Source organism: Parus major, chromosome 6, assembly GCF_001522545.3.
Source record: "Parus major isolate Abel chromosome 6, Parus_major1.1, whole genome shotgun sequence".
Taxonomy (NCBI): Eukaryota; Metazoa; Chordata; class Aves; order Passeriformes; family Paridae; genus Parus; species Parus major.
In genome coordinates, this window is record NC_031775.1 from 4,565,570 (window position 1) to 4,593,500 (window position 27,931).

The 27,931-nt window shown below is 39.3% G+C and overlaps 1 protein-coding gene across 1 annotated transcript in view; it reads left to right on the forward strand.

Annotated features, from left to right (window-relative positions):
* RTKN2 (rhotekin 2) overlaps positions 1–27,931 on the forward strand; it is a 51,536-nt gene that overhangs the window by 1,253 nt on the left and 22,352 nt on the right. The window contains 4 exon segments of the mRNA XM_033515556.1: positions 20,712–20,911; positions 22,699–22,757; positions 26,309–26,362; positions 27,264–27,381. Of these exon segments, the coding sequence (XP_033371447.1) occupies positions 20,751–20,911; positions 22,699–22,757; positions 26,309–26,362; positions 27,264–27,381 (392 nt within the window). The 5' untranslated portion in view covers positions 20,712–20,750.

A 27,931-nucleotide genomic window follows, 5' to 3' on the forward strand; every position in this document is an offset into this window, starting at 1 on the left:
TTTTTTATGCCATAGGTATATGTCTATTTTATACATTTTTGGAAACATGAGCAAGGCTGATTGTAGAGTAGCAGTCTTTTTGAGTTAATAGTGAAATACTGCTCTTCCTAAACCTAGTCCTTGAGGCCATACTGGTAATATGCTGCAGATTTATTTATTTTTTTTCAATTACTGTGGGAGTGCTGCAGTAAAGTTTAATTCTGTACTAATATGCCTGTTCCTCAAGTTCAATATACAGGCAGAGTCTTAAACACTGAGAAAATCGGAGCATATTGATATATACCTTTGATGTGATTAAGACATTTCCAGTAAATTATTCACCAGATGGTATATCAAAGGAAGTTGCTCAAATAGCTTTTCAGAGCTTCAACTAATCTCTGAAGTGCGTGGGCTACCATCCAGGCTGCAACATTTTGCATGAGATAGTTGTCCTTTATTACCTTGCCTAAATGTGGTAATTTGCCCTTCTTTTGTCATCAAGCAGTACCAAAACCCAGAAAGCAGGTCAGGAGGGAATAGCTTTGAACCATGTTTGCCTCTAAATTTGGGACTCTTGACTATGTCTTTGTAGGCCAACACTGACAGAATGTAACAATGTTTTGGTTCCCACTTTCTTGGCTGTTGTCCTCTAATGTCCATTATCTCTCTCTGTTGTGCCCATTGCCTTCCTACCTTCTCCATATCACAGGTATTCGATGTTGATGCTCCAAGTTGCAGATGAATGCTATACAAGTGCAGTGAACTTGGCATGATGGGATTGCTACCTGAGGCTTCATCCACATTTAGAAGAGGTGATGCCCACCTGCCCTGTCCAGCTGATAGGAATGAGAGCCCTCATGGTCTCATGGAACAGAAAATGTTGATGACTTTGAAGGATCCCATTGTTCTGCAGCCTAAGCTACATGGTTTTGGCCAGTTAGATCTGAAATCAGGCAACCATTTAGCCTCACCAATTCTTCTTTCAAGATTTCTCAGGGTTTACTTGCACTCCAAATATTTGTTTTGCTGGATTGGTATCCAGCTCCTCATGTCTTCAGTTTTCGATTCCTGATGCAGCCATTCAAATGTTCAGTTCAATCATTCTCTCAGCATTTGGATAGGAACAGACTCCCTTTAATATATGAGTAATGGTGCATTTTATAGCAGAGAATGTGCAACAGGCATTATATGTCTGAGCTTTATCCTCTCTGATTTAAATCTGTAGTGGGTAGAATCTACCCCTATCACTTACACAAAGCCCAAACTGACACAGCCATAATGTAGGACTGTGAAATTCTGCCAGCTGCTGGGGAGGCGTTATCCAGTTTATTTGTATACATCTCTCTTTCAAGATCTTTTTAAACACTTTGCAGTATAATTTCCAGAAGGATAAAAGTTACTTAAATGAAAACAGCATGTACCAACCTGTTTGGTGCTCTAAAGAAGGAGGAATATTCATAGTATTCAGCCTTTTTTCAGGTAGTGGTCTGTGTCTGTTGTACAGAGTCCCATCTGACCTTAAAATGGGTTAAAGCTTCCTTAAAGCTGATGATTCCACTTTACTGAAGGTAGATAGAAAAGGGAGTATTATAAAACAGGTTTTCTTTTCAAGTGTTACTGTACTTGTTTGTCTACTGATATTTTATTTTTCTTATTCTAAGTGAGGAACATAGGTGAGTCAGTTTTGTTTTCACTTGCCCTTCAGGCTCTCAATGCTGACTTGTTTGTGGGAGCCATTTTATGTGGTATAGAACTGGATTCACTATGATCACTTTGGCTGCAGGCTCTCATTTCCTTGTTTGTGTACTGGTTTGCTTTGAAAAGGGGTGTCAGAAATTTTTGTCTCTCCCCTTCACACCCACACTCCCCACACAGGTCTTCACTGCATAATCTAGCCAGTTTATAGGAGACATTAGAATTTGCAGTGAGTTACTTTTGGTGAGGTTTGCCTGAATTATATATGGTTATATAAAAACACACAGCTACACATCCGTTACCACGGCATACAGATGGGATTGGGAGTTTGGCTCTGGCTCAGTCCTCTCATTCTGTAAAGCTGTGCTCGAAATAGGTATGCCTATTCAGCTCAGTTAATTTGTATGCTGGGCAGTGCTGTGTTTTCCTTCGTGTTTGAGTGTGAACCACAGATGTACATAACTTGAGCAGCTGAAACTTACCTGCATTTAATACTTCCCATCTTCCTGTTTATTGAGAGGAAGTAAGAAGTGAGTAGTAAAATCTAAGGAAAGACCTTAGAAACTTGAAAGGAGTATTTGAGTGACTTATGTGGAAGTGGAGCCTTAGTTGAGGATTCATATTATCTTTTCATGCAGATATATTCAGGAATCCTCAAATGTTGCAGTCAGCAAATTAAGGATCTCGTCCAGGGAAGCAGCAGGATTCTGGGGACCAGCATCAAACACCAACAAGACGGGCTCCCGTTCATGAAACCATTTATTCAGCATGGGAACAAAGTCAGGTCCAGAACAGAGAGCCCCGAACAGAGGCACAGCAGGGGTTTTTGAGGGACAGAACCCCCGAGGGTTTCCACCTTTGAGGGTGGAGTTCAGGGTCAGGGACCAGTAGAAACACACCAAGGGAGAACCCCTCAGGGACTCAAACCCAATCAGAACACCTGGGCTGCCTTTCACAAGGGGTTTGGGGAGGGATAATGTAACTCTTTGTCTCCCTGAGGCTGCTGCCACACTCAAAGATACAACAATGTTCATTTTGCTGCCTCTGGCACTCATACCCACACAGTAGGAAAGAGGCTTTTGGTAGTGCATTTTAGCATACTGATTGAATAGCACTCTGCTTGCAGGGAGAGTGAACAGAAAGGAGAACATGAATGTATGTGTTGAATTGACGACTGGTGCTGGTTAGTTGTTGCTTTCTCCTCCTTTTGAGGGGAACATCAATCTGAATGTCAAATTGAAAATCATACATAAAGCCAAGTCTGTGTTTTTAAATGAGTTGTCACAGAATAAAGAGAGGCACCATGCTGCAAGAGTGCACTTGGTCCTGCAGCAGCTTATCCTGCCTGGTTTGCAGTCAGCTTCCAGCCTTCATGCAGGATCTCCAAACTCATTTTCGTCCCAATAGGAAACCCCTGGCTGGAGCTGACTTCAGAAAGATGTTGAGCTTTCCTCTTTTCTACCCATACTGTTGCATGCTCTTATGGGAAAATAGAGAATAAAGGGTTCTTGTATGGGTTGATTTGTACCATTTAGTCCATACATGGTGAGAGTTCTCAGGTCTGAGATAGCTGTGGGCATATTTTCCAAAAGACAGAAGATGAGCTGTGGGGGGGAGTGTCAGTGGTAGATATGGCTGGAACTTCAGCCATTTTGATTTTTCTTCCAAAAGAGTGACTTCAATTAGTTAGGAGGATAAAGAAAATATAACTAACACCTCTTGAGAGGAAAAGCTGGGGGGACTTGCCTTCCAGCCAAGTGACTGTTTACTGTGCTTATTTTGAAAGGGAAGAAGAACATACCGAGTTTCCAGTGCCTCTTCTTCAGAGGTTGAAAGTCTAAGCTCTGAGTTGTAACATTTCATGAGAATAAATGGGAGTCTTTTAACAAAACCATTTCACTCCTGCTCCTCATGTGAGCAGCCACAGCGTAGCAGCATGTCTGTCTACAGCACTGGGGCTGTCAGGTCTGGTATTCCAGGACAAGTAATAGCAACTGGAGAGGGTCAGGACATCACTGGCAGCAGCAAGAAGCAAACGTAGCATGGCTTTCTGAAGAGAATGTTTTATATGGCTGCAACAAATTGGCTTGATGTAAGCAACCTCCCTGCAGCACATGAGTTCCTGTTTAGGATTAGGAGTGGGATTAGCTACTAGGTTGCTGTTTCCGAGATCTCTTTCGAAATGGGATGAAATCTGCAGGAGAAAGGGGTCATTTGTTTTTGAAAGAAGATGCCCCACTCAAAAAAGGAGACTGAAAAATGACAAAAAACATATCAGAATATCCTTAAATAACGATTTCTCCCTATGGCAAAGCCTTTCCCTCACTGAAATTTATAAAAATACAGACATTTTTCTCCAATGAAAGTAAAAGCACAAAGCCTGCCATCAAAGCATAATTTAAAAATTTCAAGCTATTTTATTGAGATGGCATTCTTTCTGCAATGGGCACCACATGGTAAGGAACATTGCTTTTACAAGTTTGTATCACATGCCTTCCACATTTGAGGAACTGCGTGCAAAATAAACCACACTAATCTCTCAACTGGAAAAAGTGCCCAAAATGGCCAAAAAAAGCCTGAGAATTGCCACCTATATCTAATTAGCTGACTTGGTGCCTAGGTGTTTAACACCTATGTGCTTAGGTGTTAAATGTTCTTGACATAAAAAGAACAGCGTAAAGGTGTGGTGGCAGATTCAGTCCTCTGTAATATTCTAGCATGTGGGAGAGCAGCTCCAAGGCCTGTGGGAGGCAGTGGAGCTGGGCTTCCCCTTTCCGCGGCATCCCTGGCATCTGTGCCAGGACTCCAAGAGTTCAGCGGTCACTGAGAGGCAAAAAAGTGGCCTCTCAGTGGCTACTAGAAGTGAAGTGCCATCTAAAGGTCAAAGATCACAAATCTGAAGGTCACCTGGGAATCAAAGGCCACAATAGGGAAATGTAATGTAGAGGTCACAGGGCAAAGTCATGCAGAAGTCAAAGGTTTAAAAAGTCCTGGTGCTAAATGTTGTTACAGATGTCAAAGGTCACAAGAAAGGAGAAGTATCACCATTATCAAGGGGTCAAAGGTAACAAAAAGCCAAAGGTCATTGAAAAAGTTAAAGGTTATCCAGAGCTCAGAGGTCATCTAGGGCCAAAGGTTTAGCACACAAGTGCCAAATGAGAGACAAGAGGTTTGTTTTCTTAGATACAATTCTTAAAAACCCTTTCTTGAACTTCTAGCACAGTTCATCATGAGCCTGGCTCAGACCCTTAGGCACCATGATAACCTGAGCATCACACCTAATTCAAGACAGCCAGGGACTAGGAAACACATTCCTGCCTCTCAGCTCTGTGCCTCCATCTGGAGAGGAAAGCCCAGCTACCTTCGGGGCTGTTCTCCTCCAAAGGGCACCCAGGAACCCTAAGGAAGCAAGTGCTTTTCCTCCAAGTCACCCTCCTGCCTGGTCCTGCTCATGTTGGAGGCTGGTGGCCCTTGGTGGCTTGTGCTACACCAGGATGCCCAGCAACAGCAGCAGTTGGGCAGATATTGTCTGAGATTACCCCAAAGATATTCCATTTTTGTCAGAAATTACTAGAGATTGCCTCATGGATGAGGATTCTGTAGCTTTAAGATCAAAATACATTGCAGATGGTAATCTATTATTACAGCTAAGATATTTTTTGGGGGAGGACTTTCTAATATGGCTGATAGTAAAGTCCGAGTAATGGAAGAGAAGAATCCACAGCTCATCCCATTTCAGTTTCAGTTTATTTGAAAACATTGCTTGTTCCCATATTCTGGCCAGGTAATGCTATCACATAGTCTCAAATGGATTTGGGATCAACAGGAAGTAACAACACAAGCTAAGAAGTTTCCACACAACATCTGGCCATACAACCACAATGATTCAATTGCACAAAGCCCACAGTTCTTCTGTTACTGTCTTTCTGGAAATTAAAATATCAATATGAATGATGATAGATTTTTGCAAAATGAAGTTTCAATTAGCAGAACAACTGCCAAATGCTGGTTGGAATGAAGCATTCTAACTGTGTTGTGGTTCTTTCAACTGAAATTCAATTTTATGTCAAGTTTCAATTAAATTTCAAATGTCCTTTAGGTGTTTTCTGTATTCAGATAAGAATTTTTAAATCATGAAGAAAATACCATTACATTTCCTATGTAGTATCCATACTAATATGACTTAGAATTATTTTATTTAATTTTCTTTAGTAAAGTCTTAAATTCATGTCAGTTCCTATGGCCAGGGACTTCAATGCCACTGAGAATTTGCCATGTTACTTCTGGTTCCAACCGGCATGGGCTGCTTGGTCTTTGCTGTCATGTATCAACAATCTTAATGTGATTTTTAAGGATCACTACATTTGTGGCACTTTTCTACATATGATAATACAGTAACTCAGAAGAAACACTAAAGAAAAGTACACTGAAAAGTACCCAGACTGTGAAGCATGCAGTACACAGCAGTTCTTTCAAAAGGAGGAAAACCAATACAAAACAAGAGGAAGGGAATAAAATGTCAGTTTGGACAATAAAAGGTATTTTATTCTCTGTTTACTATTATACAATGGTAATAAATTCAAACCAACAGGGATACCTTAGCTTGGATTCAGAAGAATGCTGACAAAATTTAGTAGAATGCTACAAACTTTTCTGTAGCTTGAGTGTAGTAATTTTTCTATTCCCTGAGAAAACTTGGCTCTGCAGCTTTTCACATTGATATCATATATTAAATGATTCCATATATTAAATTCCCTTCTGCTCAGAGTACCTGCATCCCAAATATCACACAGGGACACAGAAGACAGTACAGACTTGTATCTTTAATGTCATCTGAAAGTATACTGATTTTATTGGATGGTTAGGGACAGTTCTATTCCTTCACACTCTTTCCTCTTGTCTGATATTCATGTGAGCAGTTCTCTTTCACATTTGCATTATATATAAACATCTGGGGAATCACCTATTGCTGTCTTGGCAGAATGACTGAATAGCCTGAAGCCTTCTGCTGGGTAGGACTCTGAATGCGGGGATGAATGAAGCTTTCAAAGTTACTGGAGAGGGCTCACTTAAACAAACAGGCTTCCTATGTCATCAAGAGAAGACACAATCTACAAAAAAGGGACAAACTTAGAAGAAAAATACAGAGCACTCCTATTATGGTAGGGAGATGAAAGAGCCTGGTGTTCTCCAGTGTTTTAGCTTTGATGGTAAGCTTTGCTGGTGCAGTTTTCAGATTGCAGCCAAGCAATGCTCAAACTGGGCAGGAGAAATGATACAGCTGCACAGCTCTTTTGGAGTCCTTTGCCTCTTCTGCAGCAGGTTGCATGTGGAAAGGACAGAAATCTCTTAGATGGGGTAAAATTCACCTGAGCATGACGGCAAGGCATTGTTTGTCTCTTGTTGCAGGCCTGCTCTTCTCTAACTGGTACTCACTATGGAAGTGTTAGGCAGTGTCTTGCTGCAGAAATGGGCCTCTATTTATGTCTGGTATTTTGTGCCAACTGGCCCATGTTAAAGCAATCACTTGTGTAGTGCAAACTGAGGTGAGTTTATTGTTCTTAGAGGGACAATTTTATTTCTCTTGTTATAACAAATGCTACCCTTTGCAATTGCTAAATCTGCAGTGTTCAGAGCAAGGTATGGACTGTCTTTAATACCACTTTGAAGGCCCTGTCTGTGAGCATGCGGAAAGGTTCTATCAAACGGTTTTATGCACAAAGGAGATCTTCTCAAAAGAAGGCTCTGAAGTCAATGACATGTTTTTATTCACAGGAGCTAAAAAGTGCAATGAACTAAAGATATGTGTGCAGGTACCAACAAATAAACAAACTGCTCTAGATAATTTAACAGATATGTATCCTTGGAAAAACTGAAGAAATAAAGGCCAGTCCTTGGGAAATACTGTGCTCTTGCAACTGCCACGTGTGCAGTGAAACATAGATACATTTAAATTTGAAAGATAGGTAAGAGTCAATATGTAAAAAGATTCCTGAAAACAGATGTTTTTACACATACACCTATATCTCAGGCAGTAGATCTTGAAGGCTGTGTGACCAGACACTTCTAGCTCCATCTGAGGATGGGAACTAAAGGAACATGTGTTCACCAAAGGAAGAAAATGTATTGTGCCATGGTGGTTTTTATCTTTTCCTCAAATTTCTTGCCCCCAGATGGCTGCTAACTTTATATAACTTGCAGCCAAGGATCTTCCCACAAGGAGCAGGAGCAGAGCCCAAACTGATCTCATCCAAATAGGGCTTGGTTCCATCTCCATACTGATTCATGCCTATGTTAAATTCAGGTGAGCCTTCCCAGCATGGAAAATTTGCCATGTAATTTCTTTCCAAGGCTTATATGAAAGCTGCAATGCTACCCAGAATTAGAGTCCACTGCCCATTCTCTTTTGAAACATTTTATCCCAAACTCAGGCTATTTGGTTAGAGCAGTAAATTTAGTTTAGAAATACCCAGAGGTGAAACCATTAGTAACAAGAGAATTGTTTATTCCTTATAAAAATCTGATGCCTCAGAGACATAGTCTGGAGAAGCTTGTTTGCCATGGATGACTTTCTAGCCAGCTATTGAGATGACTGCCAGTAAAGAGTACACTTGGTGGTACATAAACCGTTATGGTGCCAAATATGTATGAAACTTATTACCTCTAAAATTGTCAAAGAAGTTCTCCACCAACCTAGTGATGTCATGTCACAAGATAACTTGAAAGGAATGCCTAAAAAATTGCATGACTAGGGTGGTAATGAGAAAAACCTGTTCAGATTAGTAATGTGTGTACTGTCTGCATGAAAGCTGCCAATGAAGTTCTGGGTGTTTCAGTGCCTGTTGCTGCCAACTGGTTGTTTAAACCAATTCAGCAAGAGTGTGTACTTGCCTGTGTAGCAGGCAGATGTAGCAATACGTGTGTGTCAAAGAACCTGTCCCTCACAAATGTGTGAGAGAGCTGAACTTATGGAGAGAGACTTTAAGCAACACAAAGGGCAGATAAGGAGCAACAGCTCACTTGTATCTTTCAAGCTCTCTCCTGGGCTAGTTTTTTAAAGATGGAAAATACACTTCCGAAGGGGACCATATGAGAGAGCAGATGTACTTTTAAAAAATTAAGAATCTATTGTGAATATCTGCGCTATGAAATAAATTAAGAAATGGTCTTCATGTTAGGTAGTGGCTTGCTTTTGCTGGTATTTTCTCTTACAAAATACAATGCCTTATCTATGTAAACATGGTGACTTAGTGTTGCAGAGATTCTTGATGGATGGGGAAAATATTCCTGAACAGGGATGGAATAAAAGAAAGCAGAGATTTTAACTTTTTGGTTAAAACAGCCTCAGTGCACAAACATTATTAGCAAAAATGTATTTGGGGATTATCTTGAACAGGTGTCCCTCTGACAGACTTGAATAACTTCCCTTCTGGGTCTGCATTAGCTTTTTAAAGAACCTGTTGCAAGAAATGTACTTGATGTTTGTTGTGGTTTTTTTTAAATATCCTAATTGCTTTTGGATGATACTGTACAAACACACAGTTAGAATCAAGTGCTAGAAATAGCCTCCTAAAACTCAAATTGATTTTTAGATAAGAAAGTAAACATGTGCATTTGTGCAAATCATGCATGCATCCAGGCAGAACTAGTTATTTTTATTCTTCTAGATGAAATTGTCTGTAAAAACATGAGGTGCTATTTATTGTTACCATAGTTTTAATTTAAAATGCTTACAGTGACATGAAGTGTTGTCTCAGCTCATTTAACAGGCTGTGAAATGGTTAGAAGGATGATAGAAATATCTGAAAAACCAACCTCAGGTAAAATGTAGTTACTCATATTTGCTACTCAACCCCCAATTTTTTGTAATGATGAGTGAAAATGGGTCATCTTGTTAGGCAAAAAATATTATCATTAGCAAGAAATTTTTCTATCTCACATTGAGGAGAACACTTGGACAGCCTTTCATCCCCTTCCCATGGTTTAACATTGAAGGGAACTGGAATAGGGGAAAAATAATAGCTGAGCTGGTTTTCTTCAGTGCCATGGAGTTTCTGCAGGGTCTTTTGCAGCAAACTTCTTCCCTTGGACACTTCTACCCTATGAAAATTATATTTTAGTCCCTCCTACATATGAATGGGCAATTTCCAACATTGCAGTGATTGATTCCACAAAAAAGTATCACCTGTATAAAAAATGTAGGCTGACTCTGAGTTTATTCCCCAGGAACAGCCTTATATCCCCCTTGGGGTCCCAGCATTGGGGGTGACAAATACTCCTTGTTGCATTATGGCTTTTTGGAGGTTTCAAGGAGACAAGTTATTTCATGGTGGTATTATACTCTGAGGGGCAGAGGAAGAGACTGGATTTAGGGAGAATTTTGGTGGATGCACAGCAACTAGGAATGCTGAGAATAGAAAAATTATCTGGCAGTTCTAAAAACTTAAATCCTTTTATCCCTGTCGATGTATTTCTTTAATCTAAGCACTTGAGTGAATGAAGTGTTCAGTGTTTTTTCAGTATCTATTTCTGTAAGAAACAGGACATAATTTGCAAGCTGGATTTTCCTTAAGAACCAGGGGCTTAAAACCTCTGATAGAAATTTCCAACAGAAATTGTTATTATGTTGCACATATCAATAAACATATTGATAGTAGTGAGACATTTTTTTTTAACTGTGCTATTTTAATGAAACAATATTTACCTTAATTCTTGTTTTGGCTTACTCTTTCTTGGTCTGATCTATATGACAAATGCCCATTTATGCAGCTGGAACCCAGCTCATGACTTAGAAAAATGCAGAAAAATTACAGCTTTATGGCAAAGCAGGAAAATCTAAGGAGCTGCAGGTGATCATAGCCCCAAGTGTGACTGGGAAAACTATTGAAACAAACCAATCTTGTATTAATGAGAAACATTTCTTATGGCAAAGTGAGAGTTTGCAGTGAATCATAAATCCCTATCCATGCTCCTTTGAATATCCTCCCTGAGACTGGATCAAAACAATCTAAATAATGTGTGAAATGCAAAGAAATTAATTTACACTGGGCTATTGTGCCTCAGTTATTGGGACAGCTGTCACCTCAAGATGTGTGGTGGTCAGGGCAAGACACTATTTACTACTTTAGCAATGCTGCAGTGCAGGAGGAACTTGAGTGCAGATAGCTGCACAGAGGGCAGCTAATGTTGCTTGGTCTCCAGAGCACTTTGCTTTGCCATTTTTCTCTCCCTCGATACCTATATTCCAGTACTTGGAAAAATCAGAGCAAACTACAAACTTGCTTCAGATGGAGATTGTTTCCAAGTATTGTATTCTACAGAGATATTTTACATTGTTTGGGAAAAACAGAGACCATCTGCAAATACTCAACCTGGATCTACCCTCAGAAAAGAAAAATATTCTGCCAATCCCAAGAGCTAACTGGGGAATTTCCCCCTTTACCTGGGTGACTGTTATCAGAAGTGGGCATATATCTGCTCTCACAGCAATAGGTGGAAGACCTCTGTCTATCAAAAGGAAGATGCTTTTCTGACATTATTTTCTCCTATAGAAGTTTATTACATTGGGGTTGCAGTTTTGGAGACAGGCACACAACAGAGCACATTGAAGGTTATGCGACACAGCCAAAGTTTATTGTTGCGCATCCCCCTTTTATAGGGGGTTCAAAATTCCCATACTTGAACATTTGATTGGTCGGGGTCTCAGTACCGCCCAGCTCCCTGGCCAATGATATGTCTGCATTCAGGGTTGAATGGGATTGGCTGGGGTCTTCTGTTTGAGTTTGAATTTAACCTATCATTGCTCACCTGGGGGCACTTGTTTACTTCTATTCTATAAGGAACCAGGCTGGCCAAATTTGGTGACTTGTAACAGCTAAATTTATCTGTTCAGCTTACAGACCAGCTGTAGCTGTGACAGGAGTTTAACTTTAGATTTGTGATATTCTCAGTGCACTTACTCTCCATTTCAGATTCAAAGTGGCAATCCATTAAATGATCTAGTGACTTACCATTTGCCTGTGCAAGATCAGTTGGGAAATATCCTAACCAGAACATAGACTGCCCTCTTAGATTCTCCTATGACACAAACTGCTGACTTCACCAGCACACTGCCTAGGAACCATTTGGATGCAGCTGTCTCAGATGGATATTTTATACACCAAATGCCACCCTCAGTAAATGCCCAAGAAGTCAAACCAGGACTCTGTAACCAACAAAGGAATCCTGATGAAAGACATGATAAGGAAGTGACAGTGTAGAATCTCTAGGAAACCCTCCTGTATGGAATGTCCCTGTAATACGAAGCTGAAAAGACCTCTCTGCATTTAAACAGCAGTGTTATTTTTGTGTGACTATTTCTCTGTGTGTATAAATGTCCCCCTATTTGGAATGGATCCAAGCAGCCAATTTCAACCACCTTTGATTTTGAATGGAATTAAAGATAACCTCATTTCTTCAACTGTTGTAAAGACAGAAAGTGGAATAGAAAAGACAGACCACAAAAATTTCTAAACTTAGGGAACGGCTGCAAAACTTATGCTTTTTTAGACATGGTGTGTCCACATTGTCTTTTCAGCCAGAGAAAGGCTTCTAGTGAAGTTGTCAGTCACCTGTGAGGATCCTTGTCCAACAGCATATTTCTGATGGGGTTGATTCTGTACCTGTGTGGGAACCACATGTGAATTGGCTTCAAAACCAATGCCCCTGGTCTCCCATGCAGAACCAGAAGAATATATGTGACTGGTATATATTAGTCACTCATCCACTGTCTTGGACACGGGCAGCTTTAAGATGTAGGGGATGATCAAACTGCAGTTTAAAGTCATGCAATATTTAATTTCATTGTTAAGGTTCTCTGGTTTGATCTCAGGAACTGTTCTCATATGTGGATGGATTTTATGTTACTATTTCTGTTATAAAATTTTTTTGGAGTGCATTTATCTCTTATGGTGACTTAAAAAGTCTACATTAATTTAATCTGAAGGCATTTCAATATAGGATTGACATCAGGAATACTGGGAGGAATATATTTCTGGCCTCTTATCTGGAAAAAGAAAAATAATTTCTTGTACTTTCTTAACCTTATATAGTTTATTTTAGAAATTCTACAGGAACATGCAATGATCAACAAAATAGTTCATTGAAGTACCTTGGTATCAATGTTTAGGTGATGGCATTGTACAGGGATGTGATCCTGGTGCCATTGGGAGCAGTTGAAGCAGTTGAAGAAGAGCTGCAGAACATCAAAAAGTCTTGAGCAGAAGATGTACAAGCTCTCAGGGTAAAATTAATCTGAGAACACCTAAAATAAGTAAGAGTTTATTCGAAGTTCTGTCTGATTGTTGCAGAAAGATAAGGGTGATGCATCCTAGCTGACTTAGGCACCTGCATGCTATAGGATGACATTTTCAATGACTGGCTCCATGACTTAGAGAAGATACCTACTTCACACTAATCAATTAGCTAACATGGAGGCTACAAAGGTTTCTTTTGCTACAACTTTAACCAAGATAGGGTTAGGCTTTAGCTCACTGTCAGACAGATGATTCATTTTCACCTTATCCAATCATAACTGAACCAGAAGCGCATTACAATAAGGTAGTTACCCATATTTAATTTGTTTTGTAGGACTACATGTTGCCCTTCTGCCCAGCTAAGAGAATGGAAAGACTTTCAACAGACCTCAGCAGGCTGAAATAAAGAAATGAATTACTGAGGCTCCTAAACACCCTAAATTCCAGAGTTTCTGCCCATTTCACTGATCTATAATGGTCACATACCATGGCAATCCAAGCCAGTGGCAATCAATGGGAACAGTTTACTCTTCAGTTTAAAATTAAATAAGTAGTCAGTTATAAAAACCCTTTGCAAATTATTTCCTCTGTGTCTAGTACAAATCTTCATAGCTTTCCATTTAGGATAAATCTGAAGAGGAATTGAATGCATTTCTACTGGCACACTCTGATGATATTCAAGGAGTAGGTGTAGCAAGCTGTGGGAACTAAGAAATTAAGAAAAATACTGCAGTGCTGTCAAGAGTAGGTGTAGACATTTTGTACCTGTTAAACCAAAATGATGGGCCTAACATTTAAAATAATATGCCAATCTAACACTTGAGCAGAACAGTGATTTAGATAGACAATGATCTCTTCTCTGCTATCCAGTTTCCCTAATACTAGAAGGAAGCCAAATGCTTTGCAATGCAAATTATATGGCAAATAAAAGAATGGTGTGATTCATCTGAAAAAAAAAAAAAAAGTTTCATATAAGAAACCCCAGAAGGCAGGATATAGATCCCCTGTTTAAGTCACTCTATCCACTTCTGACTTCCCTGCACTAGCAGCTGTGACTGTGCAGGATTTTCCTTGTTTCGTAGGTTGTGCCTTGTGTTTCTCTGCCATTCAGTAGAGGTTTGTCTGAGGAAACATCATGGTTACAATGCTTCCTTTTTTTGTTGCTGTCTGCCGCATTTACTCTTCAGTTAGGGAGCAAGCAGAATAGTTAGCTACTAGTTGAATCCCATATCTCTGGATAATGTAGATAGCATAAAGCCACCTTCATTTCAAGTTGGTTTGTGTGCTGTAACAGCAGCAGGAGAGCTTTGTTGGAACTAGACATGAAGTGTGGAAAGAACAACTCACCTCATTCTAAACCTGAAGAAATGTCTTTTAAAGCCTCAGTCTCTCATTCCCTTAAAAACTAATACTAGAAATTTGGTGAAATGTTTGATTTTAAATGTTTAATGTGTAATTTAAAGTATCTGATAGATCCACTGAATCATGAAGCCTGATTTTATAATGAAAAAACCTAACATCTCTACAAAGTGAATGCAATGGAAGACCAAAGCAGAAGCAGGTGCAAGAATGTGAGCAGCCAGACTTTGCAGAAACATGTTCCTAATGTACTGTAAAATTGGACATTTGAACTAGCTGAAGAGCAGGTATGCACTGAGCTTGAGAAGATACTATTCATGTTGCTTAGGGCTGAGGCCTACTCATTTTACTGCTACTGATTTCTTAAGGGTTCCAATTCAAGTCAGTGACAGTAGCAGCACGTAAGGAGTGCAGGCACGGGCTCTTTATGCTGCTAGCAGCCACATTTTGGGACTTTATTAAGACTCAGATTTGCTGAACAGACTGTACTGCAAAACCATGCTAATTAGCATCTAAAATTCTTGGACAACTGCCACAGATTCCTGGGAGCTGTCTACACCACCAGAAAAAATTGTTTTACAGATGCTGATTGCCTGAAATAATTTGGGGTGTAACTTGTCCTTTTGCAGTGATTTTTATTGTATCCATGTAGCCATCCTGGCTTTTGAGAAAACCCTCTTGGTGCATACCTAAGAGCTGTTCTCAGGAGTCTTGGAGGCAGTGCTTCTGCAAAGATTGAACCAGTGGATTTGTTCTAGAGTCTAACCTGAACTGCTTGGGATGATGTTGGATAGGAAGTGTTTCAGTGTGTCTTTTTCATAGGTTGTATTAATATTCTGTGTTAATGCACTATTTGGTGACTTGTTAAAAGGATTTTGGCAAGGCAGAGTTAGAGCAAGTCTTATTGTTTATCTCTACAGTAAGGTTGTTATTTCCACCTGCTCCCACAGTTTACATCAAACTCATCAAAGAGTTTCAGCCATTCAGTCAAGGCTGTAGCCTCACTCAACTTCAGTAAAACATCAATTCAATGACAATACAGTTCAGTTAATCTGAGATTTTCACCTGTTTGGTTCAATTCCACTCCATGACATGTTACTGTTTCTAGTTTTCTTCTGTAGCCTAGAAAATTACCTGTAGATTTTTGAGGCTCAAATCCCATCCCTGAGTGATTCAGGAGAGGCCAGACCCCACTTTAAGAGATAGGCCATACTGTAAAGCAAAATTTGTCATCTCATGTTCTCCCTTCATTTGGTGGATTGCTTTTGCTATACCCAAAATCCTGAGCTCTGCAGCAGAGGCAGGAACCCAAGGCTTATCCTGGATACATGAAGCACGATTAGCTGGAGCCTTTCCTTTCAATCTCCCTCAAACCCTCTCTTAGATATATTGGCTGTCCATATGCAGCTCTAAGTATCACACCTTGATTAAGCAAAAGCCTTTTGGCTCCCTGATGGGATTTCTCCACTGAACGAACTGGACAAAGACTTCTTTTGGGAAAGTCACGGTACCTAAAGAAGAGGAGGGAGTATCTATAAACAACAGAAGAAAATTTAGCATCCATAAATATATAACCTGGGGCAGTTACAAAGCAGAGTGACACAGACTCCCCAGGCAGGTGCAAGAGAGAGTTCTTTATTGCAAAATTCAGGCCTTTTAAAGCAGTTAGGCCTTTGGTTACATGGGCCGTCAGTTACATTTCAGTTAGGCACAACAAATGTAATTCAACCAACCACCATAAACCACAATATGAACATGTAATGGTTATGTAATTTGTTTTTCTACCTCTCATTCAGCTGAGTCACTTTCCCATAGTCCTTTTCTGCTAAGCTGAATTAACAGGCCTGAGTTATGATTTTGCAAGGCTAAGGGTACCTTACAAAATAACACACAACAGTGTAGGGCCTCCCTACACGGTACGTGCCTACAGCTGTGGCATGTGCCCTGCCTGTGGTATGCAGAGGACTTCAGGATGGCATGAAGGTATTTAATGAATATCTGAATGCCTCTCCTTGCCCTAAGAAACATGGTCCAAGATGGAGACAGGAACTCCTGAACAGCTGCCTCTGATATTTCTTCCCTCTGCAGGGAAGCAGAGCTTGCTGTCCTCTGCCTTGCAGCAAGGAATACAGATGTTTGGTCCAGAAGTTCAGGATTTTCCCTCAAGGCTAGCCCGCTGTGTGTGTCCCAATTGTAAATGTCAGGGGTCCAGCTGAACTGCCAAGCACCTATATGAAATCCTGATGAAGCAATGAGGCTTTAAAATTTTTCCCTTCTTACTGCATTTTCTTATAATTTAAATAAGCATATGTTAGCCTGGAGATTTCTGTCTTCTGTAGAAAGCTGTTAGCAACACTGTATATCTCACTCATTCCAGCACATTTTGCTTCCCACAAATATTGACAGCCTTGTGCAAAGCAATGAGGATCTGTCCTTCTGACCATCACCTGTCAAGGAGGCATTCAGAGAGGAAACCCAAGAAATCAGGGATGAGCAGTAGATGGGAGACACTATTTGGCTTATTTGTTTCATCTGCCGAAGACAAACAGAGCTGCAAAACGGACAGCAGAAGAGAGAGATGACTCCCATTCCTCTTCAGCCAATCCAGTCAATAATCAATGCACTTTTACTCATTATATAACAGTATACTTTTTAACAATGCGTGCTACTAGTGCAGCTATTGAATTACCATCATACTAAAGATGCATAATTAGATGAACTGCAGGAACCCCAGAACATGGTTAAAAATTTATGGCACGCTTTGGAGCAGCAGTGGTTGCGCACTGTGCAGCCGCCGGGAAGCTGCCATGAGCCGCTCACTCCCGCTCCCCGTAAGAGCGCTCATCAGAAAGAGGTGGCACTGGCTTGTTTCAGGAAAGTAAATTAATGAGGAAGAAAGAAGACAAGAAAGGTACTGTCCTGGCCATTACTACTGGCACGCGCTTTTGCGGCTAAACATTAGGTGGTTACGGCTGCCGTCAGTAACAGTCCGCAGGCACCGAAGCGTATCTGCGGTTTTTCCTGACGAGCCTCGCCAGCCGCTGTCCCGCGGGGCGCTGGTGCCGCTGGGGGCGGGGCGGCAGCGGCCGTTGTCGGGGCGGGAGGTTTGAATGGCGGCGCCGCCGAGGAGGAAGAGGAGGCAGAGGCCAGGCGGGCTAGGCGCCGCGGGGCCGGTGAGTGCCGGGGCGGGCAGGGCAGAGGCGACAGGGCCCACACCCTCCAGTGCCGCGGGGGCGGTGTGGCGGGTGATGCGCGGTTGCGGGCGGCCCGGGGGGCGGAAGCTGCGCTGTCTCCGAGGTTGGCGAGTCTGTGGTAGCCGCGTGCTGCCCGCGCACCGTGCCCGGGTGGCCGCGGTGCAGCCGCGCTCCTGAGGGACCTCGCCGGGAGACGCCGCGGCCGCCCCGGCAGAGTTGCTGCTCTGGGCTGGGCCGAACTGGGTCCCCCGCTCACCCTCTCCTCCGCAGGCTCAGAGCTGCTCCCTTGCACCTCTTTAATCTTTCAGACACGGGTATTCCGATTCATGAGGGTTTTTTTTACACCTGGACTTAATAAATAAACTTCAACAAATAAGTTGGTTAAAAACCCAACTTATTTGTTGAACTCGGGAGTGCCTGTGAAACTGTGGCTGTCATTAGCAGAAAACGCTCATTTCTATCTAGCTACAAAATGCCCAAGTTGGTGTCTTGACTTCATAGTCCCTGTTTTAGAAGAGTACCCGCTGAGAAGACTACCCACTGTATCACCGTGAGAATCAGGTCTTTCGATATTGTTCTCAACAGTTCTAGCCACTTTCCCAGGAAAGTAACTATAAACATAGGTGTTTATACATTGCATTAAAGATATGCCTTTTGATGGACGTCTCTCATGGCCAGTGCGGTTGGGAAGGTGGTAACCTGGCTATCCAATCCCTGGTCATGGTCGAAAACCTATAAATACTGAAAGAACAAATAAACTATTATTCTTTCACCACACCTCGAGCTGCATCCGTGTGAATCATTTCGTGTCCAACAGTGACATCCACTGCCTGGCTACTTGCTTATCTTAAATAGATACACTATACTTATAGGGTTTAAATGTAAACCACTGTGGCAGTAAATCAGAAGTGTACCTTGGAATAAGATTCTGATAGCCTGTGATGAAGTTACCAATTAAATGAAGTAAAATTTCTACCTGTCCTATCTTCAGCAGTATCCATATAATTTTTCTCAGCCATTGTTATTTTTTGTGGTTTTGTCACTGCATTACCTGTGTAATACTAGAACTATTTGAAATTTCTTATACTAAGTATACTTAGGTAGGGAATACAAAGACACTTTTTGGAAGTGTTGCTTAGGTAGCTCTTGAGTGTGGGGCTGAAAATCCCAGCAGCTTTTAATAATCTTGTCTGGATTGTGCTGCCACTGGTGGGGGAAGGATGGACCCCACAAGGGAAACAGTGCGTTAGACAGCATATGGCATAACAGTGCTGTGTCATTCCTCCAAGTCCAGATGGTGTGCTTATATTTTTAGACAGAATGCAGGGGGGGAGGGGGAAAGCTGACCAGTCTCTTTTGATAGGCACAAAGAACTTCATACGTTCCCAAATTAGGCTCCTAAGTCTTTCCTTCAGATGAGATTTATATGGTGTGGTTATTTAAGCTCTGGCCCAACAGCCATTTACTGCTAGTCCAGAATATTTTATGTGAGCCCGGCTGAGATGTAGTTTGGAGAATGCTTTGTGTAGTTCTTGATAGCCCTAATATGGATACATGCAGATGCCCCAGATAGGAGTGTTTATTTCCTCACTGTAGTTCTCTAACAGGTGATAGATGTGGAGAGGAGCTAGGGTAGTACAGAGGCCTGCTCTCTTGGAAATTATTAGGGGGAAGTAGGATGTCATTCTTTGTAGCAGCTGATTTATTAGTTTAGGCTCAGAGAGTAAGTAATTATTTCTTAGGGACAGGTGTGTATGGCCTTGCTTAGGCTTTCACAGCCACGTAAAATTTGACTTAGAAGAAAAGAAGATGGATGAAAGCTATTTACTGCTCTCCTTTTTTCTTTGATGAGTCCTAGGAAAAAGTGTGAACAAAAATGCAGGTGCTGAAAATGCAGAGGTGTTGTTGCCCTGCTTTATTCCCCTCTGGCTGTGATTGAAACTTTGAAAAGCAAACCTCTGAGGGTTAAAAATGGCATAGTCTGTGTCGTATAGGGTCCCAGGCTTTCATATATCAGCTGTAGAGAAAACCAGCAGAACTACTATGGAAAATATCTCTGATGTGAGCTTTGGGAGCCATTTACCATCAACCAACCATGAACTTGTTAATTCCAGAGGTAGTTGTGATACTCTTGTTTAGTAATGAGAAATCATCACTCTTCACTGACCTGCGGATTATTTGCAATGCAACCCTGCAATACCATGACAACGTTCTGTTATTCACTCTGTTCTTCGCATGTCAGAAATATTTGGTTTGGCCGGGGATGGCCATATAACAATGTAAAGTGTTCATCACATCATCAACCATCAGTGGCATCTAGTAGGCCTTTGGGAGACAGAAAACAGTCTGTGATCCTTCACCTTAATTGTTTTCTGGCTTCATGTTGATTGACCTCTTTGAAGTTGAGGAATAATGCACATTTATAAATGTTTTTGGTGAAAGTAGGCAGGAAAATGTTGGCTTCCCAGCAGTTTTTATAAAACCTTAATAATCGCCCACTCCTTAAAAAAATAGCAATGGTGAATTCTAGTGACTTGCCAGTCATATTTAGTTTACTTCATAGTTTGAATGAAAAGGGTGCCTGACATGATGCCTGTATAGTCTTGAAGCCACCATAGCTGTTTGACTTTTCAGTTCATCAACTGTTGCAGTTGAGTATTGGGATAAGTCTCCTTTTTTTTGCTTCTGCTATTACCTGAATTGCTTATCAACCATAAGTGAAAAAAACCAGATTTTCTTCACTTTTTTAAAGCCAGCCAAAGAGGTGATGAGATTGAATTGCTGATTTAAAATTTCATACATTTACTTCAGTTTAAAGTGTATTTTAGTGGGGGTCACTGTGAAAAGTGGGTTGTTAATTTATAAGCTTTGTTCAGTTAGCTCTCTCTAGTTACTATTCTGTAAATGACATATGGAGGCACATAACTTTTTTATTAATTTTCAGATGCTACAGTGAGTTAATCTTAGTTTGAAATTTACATGTATAATGGATATAGTAAATCTGTTTTGTCCCATGATTTACTCATTTGTTCCTGAAGAGAGAACTACCATTCTACATTCAGTAACCATTACACTAAGTGTTCATAATTAAAACCTAGAATTCTCTATCCCAACTGCAGAAGATGTAAAAAATTTAGAATACTATTAGTTGATTTTTTGTTTAACCCTTTGGTTTTTTTTGCATATCTAGGAACATGATACTCAAGAGAAGATCAACTTTGAGGTCCACATGAGAGAAGGCATCTGCAAACTGCTCTCAGTGAGCACGCACAAGGAGCAGCTCCTGTGTGCAGTGAAGAACCTGATGGTTTGCAATGCTCGCATACGGGCCTATGGGGCAGAGCTGCAGGGCCAAAAGGAGGACCCCAGTCCGGGAAGGACTGATGACCAGTGAGTAACAACTCAAATTCAGAGGGAGCAGGATGAAATTCATTTACTTACATGAATTTTTAGCAGTCAGTCTAGGAATGTGGATTTAAATCCTTCCTTATCTCTTAAACATAAATGATTGCTCTCTTAAAGCATTAATTTATAAAATAATTCCATTATCTTCTTTTTGCTTTAGAAAATTAAATACAAGTCATATTTTCCTGGGTAGATTTTATTTTTGACATTAAACTCTAATTTAGTATCAAGTAACATAGTGGACATATTTTCTTGATTATCCTTAGCATACAAAAAGTACGTGGCCAAGTCTAATGGGACAAAATAAAGCTGTCCAAGTCAGAATACAGCTATTTGTATTTTTTATTCTTTCTATTATTATCAAGGGTCCTTTAATAATGACCCCATCGTGGTTAATTGGTACCCTCTGGTGGCCACTTGTGTTAACTACAGCGAGGTGAGAAATGTAACTTATTGGGAAGAGAAGTAGCTGAAAATATTATCACATTAGAAGTCTTGAAGGACCTAAAGTATGTATGTTTTATTTGAATAATGTTACAATTTTTTGGGCCAAATAAAATTTATGAATGCAATGTTCAGAATCGTGGTGCAAAGACACTATTGCTCTCAGGTTAGTAATTTCATTAAATACTATGTTGCTGTTTAGCATAGAAACTCTTTGAGTACCTACTTGGCTCCAGTTAATTGTATCTATAGGAGCAGTTTCACTACATTTTGGTTTCAGAAATGTTGCCTTATAGGTGAAATGTGTTGGAGGAAACAGCAGCATTTTCTGTCCACTATTCTGAAGCTGATTTTGAAAAATAGCATATAATACGTATGGTATTTTGTAATTATTGCATTTGTATTGCTTTTTCCTAATTGAATAAGGAATACTGTAGTGATTAATCTTTTGTTTATGTTTTAAATGATGGAATAATGACAAATGTGTATATGTGCTGATTTACTCGACTCCTTGTCTTTGATGTCAGTGAGCACAGCGTGGTGATGGCACATGTCTAGAATAGGGCAGAGATATTTGGACATGTATCTGAACCATTGTATTGTGTACTCGATTTGTGACTGCCATGCATTGCTTGGATTCTGTCTTTAGGGGTTCTTGAGATGTCTGGAGGTCATTAGAAGAGATGCATGCTACAGAGTTCTTTTTCTATCATTTAAATTGTATCTTTGGTAGCTGATGGTCCATTTGGAGTTCTTTTCTTTTGATACTTGCTTCAGACTGGAATTTATTTAAGGCTTAATCATGGCAGAGAGAGAAAATTCTAGTGTTTTCTAGAGTCTATCATCTGTGAGTTCTGAAGATATTCTAATTGCCTCTGGAAGTCATGATACTGGCAGCAGCTAGAAATTTTCATTTCTTTAATGAAGGGGGAGGCAATTCTTTAAACAATATAGAACTGATAAATTAAGATGCATCTTCATTGACATGTACATGAAGGGAAAAATTGATAATGTATTTGATCCTGTTGCAGTTGGAAAAGACAAGGAAGATGAATCTATTTGTTTTTTAATACTCAGATTACATATGCTTTGGAGTAAAGTCTTCTAGGGAATTTAAAAAATGGTGGTGTACCTTCCTTCCAGATTATGCTCAAGAGATTAATGACTCGTATCTTAAACCAGAGAAATAAAAATTAACTTTAAAGAAAAGCATTTGAAAGGAGCTATAATATGAAAATTCTGACACTTCTTCGTGTTTATAGGGTTGAGTTTTAGATTTCTAAATGCACAGATCTCAAATATCTTTTTTCTTTTCTTCTTTTTTGGAGGTCTTCAGAAAACGGGACAAAGGACTGGATGGCATGCAGAGCAAAGATTGCTATATCAGGTAAGAGGCCAGGTAGCCACTTAATTAAGGAAGCTAATTAGCTGGACAGTATCTTGTAATACAAATTATATAAAAAAGGTTATCTTTTTAAAGTGTGTCTGTGGTTCAGAGGCATCAATCCTCTAATGCTGCAAGGGGACTTGTGCTTAAGTTACAGGTGGGCTTTTGAAGATCCTATCTTCTATTTCCATTTTACTCACAGGACATTCCACAGAGGGAAATACTTGTTTTCTGTTTGCCACTAAACACTGAACGCATTTCAAAGCTAAATAAGTGTGAGTATGCTGAGAGCTTCTTTTCTCCCCAGAACAGCAGACTTTGAAGTGATAGTACATGGCATGGCTAAAAACTTTAGAGCAGAATTATAAGTAATATGCAAATGTTATTTAGGCAATGCAGATTACATTACTGCAGCAAAGGTATAGTGGCACAAGTTCAGTGCAGGCTAGTAACAATTGACATTTAGCAACAATTCCTGGTGGGCTGTTTTTAAGCCTGTTCTTGAACTTCAGCACTGTTTATTTATTGTTTTGTTTGCCTGTGACAGTAGTTACTACATTCAGCAGTCCTGTGGCTGTTCTGCCAGCTTTTCCCTGACATGCTTCATTAAGAATAAAATCATGTAGAATAGCTCACTACTGAAACTGTTTCAGTTAATTTTACATATTTTAATATATCTTTAAGCAAGGTAACTTCTAGTAGAAGAGTGATGAGCACATGGTTCAATAATGTTTTTTGCCAGCACAGCTGTTTGCAGAATGTGTATCTGTCTTTCCTCCTTATGGTAGTTGGATGAAAGCATCTGTTTGCCTGTCTGTGCTGTGGTTGCACCTTTCTTCAAATCTGGAGAGCTATCTGCAGTGAAGACTTTAAGGTCATATAATACACTTCTACTATCTTTAGAAAATCAGAATTTTTCAAGAACTCTGTTTTTAGTATGAAAAACTTGCTCAGGATATGAAAGATTTAGCTTGTTTCTTTTGATGGAATAAGACCATGGAAGAGTGAAATACACCACCTTGTATCTGGTGCCATCTGTTAATGATTCTGCCCTGTTACCAACACAGTAGTTCTCAAAACTGGAGGTTATGTCCTTAGAAATATGGCACAGATCGAGGTGAACAGGAGGAAGAATCAACTGCCTCACTGTGCAGTCCAGCCTGGGAGTGCTGGGTGCTGCCATGCCTGGCCCCTCTTCAGAAACTTGTTTCAGGAAGCCTGGCCAGGTCCAGTTTACAGCAGAAAAGCTTAAATGTAGGTTTTGGTCTTTGCTGGTTTATTCTTTCTATAGGTCACCTCTTCTTACCTCCTGATATTCTACCCTCATTAATCCATCCACTTATAAATTTATTAGCATGCCACATAGTTAGTATATGCCAGATGACAATTACCAAAAAAAGAGGGCAATCGTGGCCAGCTGCAAAAGTTCAGGAGGAGCTATGTAGGACTACTGAGGAATAAGCTCCTAAAGAAAGCAGCTATGTCAGATACTGTATGGGAAGTGCATTCCTTAGTCCACATTTTTTCGCACTTCTATAGTTTTTACTGATCCCCCATATTTTTGAATAAATTATATAATTTATGTTGTTGTACCAATTTATTTTTTTGTCAGAAGATAATATATCAAATGTTGATCAAAAGGCATGAGCATAATTTAAAGTAATTTTATCAAGGAATCACTTGGTTTAAATTTGATTAATTGTAGTATTTCAATGTATCCAGTTTGCATCCATAGATTTACAGCTAATGGTAACTGAAATTAAGGTGTGTGAAAATTGATCTTTGGTTTTGATAAATGACAGCTCTTTCAGTCCAAGAATGAATTGAAAGCTGTTTTACAAGTATCATTTCAAACTTGTTCCAGGATTGATTATCTATACCCTGATGATTTTCTGACCAAGGTGTAAATTTTTCAGGTAGGAAGATATTGAAAGTAGCATACAGGAGTAATCTTTAATGTAGTACTCTAATTGCTAACAAGGTCTATTGAGCACATTAAAATTGTCATTCATTTTGCCATGATTAAAGATAGAAAAAGCTTTTATTTGTAACTGTTTTCATGTATGAATGTAGATTTGAGACCTTTGTATTTTAGGGAAGAAATGTTCTGTGCTTTGCCTCTGACAAAGATATATATATATATATAAGTTTGAGAGAGACTTCTGTAATGATTTTAATGAAACTATTTCTCTTTATGTAAAACCCCCTATTTTTAGAAATGCTTGCTATGCAAATGCATCTTTAGAAGTGAAAGGCAGTTTCAGAACATGGTGATTTTTTTTTTTTTTGTAACTTAGAAGCCTAAAGCTGTATGCTGGCAGTTTACTTGAGAGTTCATTTGTTTTCATGAACACTTAAAAATAAATTAATTTGAAAGTTTCAATATTGAAATAGGTTTTATAATAAGATGTCTCATAATAAATGTTAACTGAAATTTGAATTTTTCATTTAACTTCTGAGACAGAGTGACTACATGTGATTTCACTTAAATCAACAAGTTTTGTGGGTAAACACCTGTAGAAATACATGACAAAATGATGCCAAAATACTGGCACCATTTTGCATCTCAGCATAATCAATGTGGATTTTTCCATCAGCCTCATATGGAGACAACAGTGCAGTCAGCAATACTTTATAACAGTATTGAAGATTTTTGTCACAAGACAACTGAGCTTATGCTGTTTGCTGCTGCCATCGTGTGTCACTTAATATATTGCATATACTTTTAAACAGCACAGCACCCTTGTACATCAGAAACCAGGTTTAGATTTATAATGCCCTCACAACATTTTATTTTAAGAGACACAAATAAAAAACATTATGTTTTAACCTGAGTCCTTGAAGCTGGAGGAAAATGTAATTTAGTATTATGTTGAGTTTAATAGATAAATTGGAAAATTTAGTGAAGAAAATACTTTCCTAATGTGAAAATGACAGGCATGATTTTAAATAATGGTTTTGTAATTGCCTCTCTACTATTGTCCTGAACTAGAAGGATATTTTTGGGTTAAAAGAAAAAAGATTTCTAAACTCTTCTTGTGCTAAGACAATGCTAACTGGGAATGTGATTACAAGTGGTATTTTTCTGTGGATAGCAAAACAAGACTGAACTGTTTGCAGTATAAGTATCCCAGTCTTTTCATTAAAACAGGAAGGTTTTCCTCTTGCAGTGGGATGAGTGGTTTTCAGCACAAGGCAAGCAGGATTTTGGTTTACATCTGTGCATAATAATGGGCTCAGAGAATACCTCTCAGAACTGTTACACAGCTTCTCTGAAATGTTATTTCAGGAACTTTCAAGTGAGATTTAAAATATTCTTTATTCTAGCATAATTTCTAAACAGAAATGACACTTCAAGTTGAACCAATTATTGCATTTTCGTTTGATGTGGATCATAAACTTGGAATAGTTATGCTGTTCTTTGGGAGAAAGGTCCTGTTACCACCAGAACATCAGAAAAAGAAACAGCACACTTTTTGTAATTTGTTTTGATCACAGATCTACAATATTGACTATAACTAATCTTCCTTCCTTCTTTTTTCTACCTTTAGATGTTCGAATACCATTAATGTGGAAACGCTCTGACCACTTCAGCAAAAAAGAAAGTATGTAGGATGTAATGAATTACTCTGATAAACAATTGCTTATGTCTGTAAATTTAAACTGAATGAGGAAGTTCATACTCATTTCAACCCCTTTTTTCACCTTTTATTAAGTCCATATTTTACTCTTTGTTGTGTAAATGCTTGTAATTTGAAGTTGCTGGTTGAAGAAAGCTGAGTTAGTTCAAAGTCCTGTGGTTCTGTTTAAACCCTATTCTCTGAAGAGTCTGCCTGAGGAAGAATTCCAGAGTAAGCAACAGAAAAATGTTGTATTAAATAGTTAACTAAGAAACTTCTGATTAAACACATTTTATGTCTTGTCTGTACTTGAGAGAGTATAATGGAGGCTGTTTCCAAGAGAAATGTAAATGAAAGTTGACTGCTGGTGTTGAGGGTATTATTGGATAGCCTTCAAGTACATGCATTTTGCTGTGTCATGGAGATTAATCCTAAATCTGTTCCAGCTGTCACCTGGAATTGATTTCACTTTGATTTTCAGTAGGGTCAGAGATGCAAAGCATGACAAAATAGTCTAATCCTATGTAAGACATTCATAAAATGATACAGACTTTGGATCTTTTTTTTTTTTTTTGTAAAGCCAGTTTTACTAAACAAAATTACATTTTTACTAATGTTTTTGAACACTATACCTGATTACTCAACTTTTTTTCTTTTTCTCCTAATAGAGGTAAGCATTTTTTCCCTTTGTATATATTGTATACCTTTACGGCACCTTTGATAGGTCAATTATCATAAAATCCTATGATGAAAGTTACTGGTGGGAAGAATTTGAGGGCAATTCCTTAGAGGTCTGAATTACTTTTTTATATAGTTTTGTTTACTGGCAGTGTTTAGTATAGTGATGTGCAGTGTGGCTAATAAAAGCTTTCTTGACTCACTCCAGAATCGCAGCGCTATGCAGTGTTTTGTTTATTCAGAATGGGGGCTGAGGTTTTTGATACTGAAGTGACCATTGTGGATGAAGCAATAACAGATATCTGTTTTGAAAATGTAACCATATTGTGAGTATAATTTACTTCTGTTGAATGGAGTACAAATATTGCTGTTTTATTTTGCAGGTGGATGTGATAATGAATAAGATTGGCTGAGGTCCACTAGGTTTTGCTGTGGGCAAAACTGTTCATTTTAGTGGGTGGAGGATCCCCATCTTTGAAAGGCTGTTTTTTGTGTACAAAATGATGCTGGTTGCAGATATGCTAGTTAATCTGTATTTCTTTTCATTTTTGTCCTGCTAAACATTTTTCTTTATATAAAGAGATAAACAAAATTATATCTCAAGGACAGCATTAAATTAATGCTAAAAACCTGAAAGCATTATGATAATATAGGTGTAAATGTTGCATTCAGTGTTGCATTGTTATCCTGTCCAGCAAGTTACAATCTCTTTCCTCATGTAACACCTCATGTCTGTTACACCTACCTGAGTATGTGCTTGACTCCAGTCCCTGCCTTTATCTTTTATATCAGCAATTTAGAGTCTATCTCCTGAGAAAGACTGGAAAACTAGAACTACCAAAAACTTTAAATCAAGATCCTGAAAACTGAGTTTAA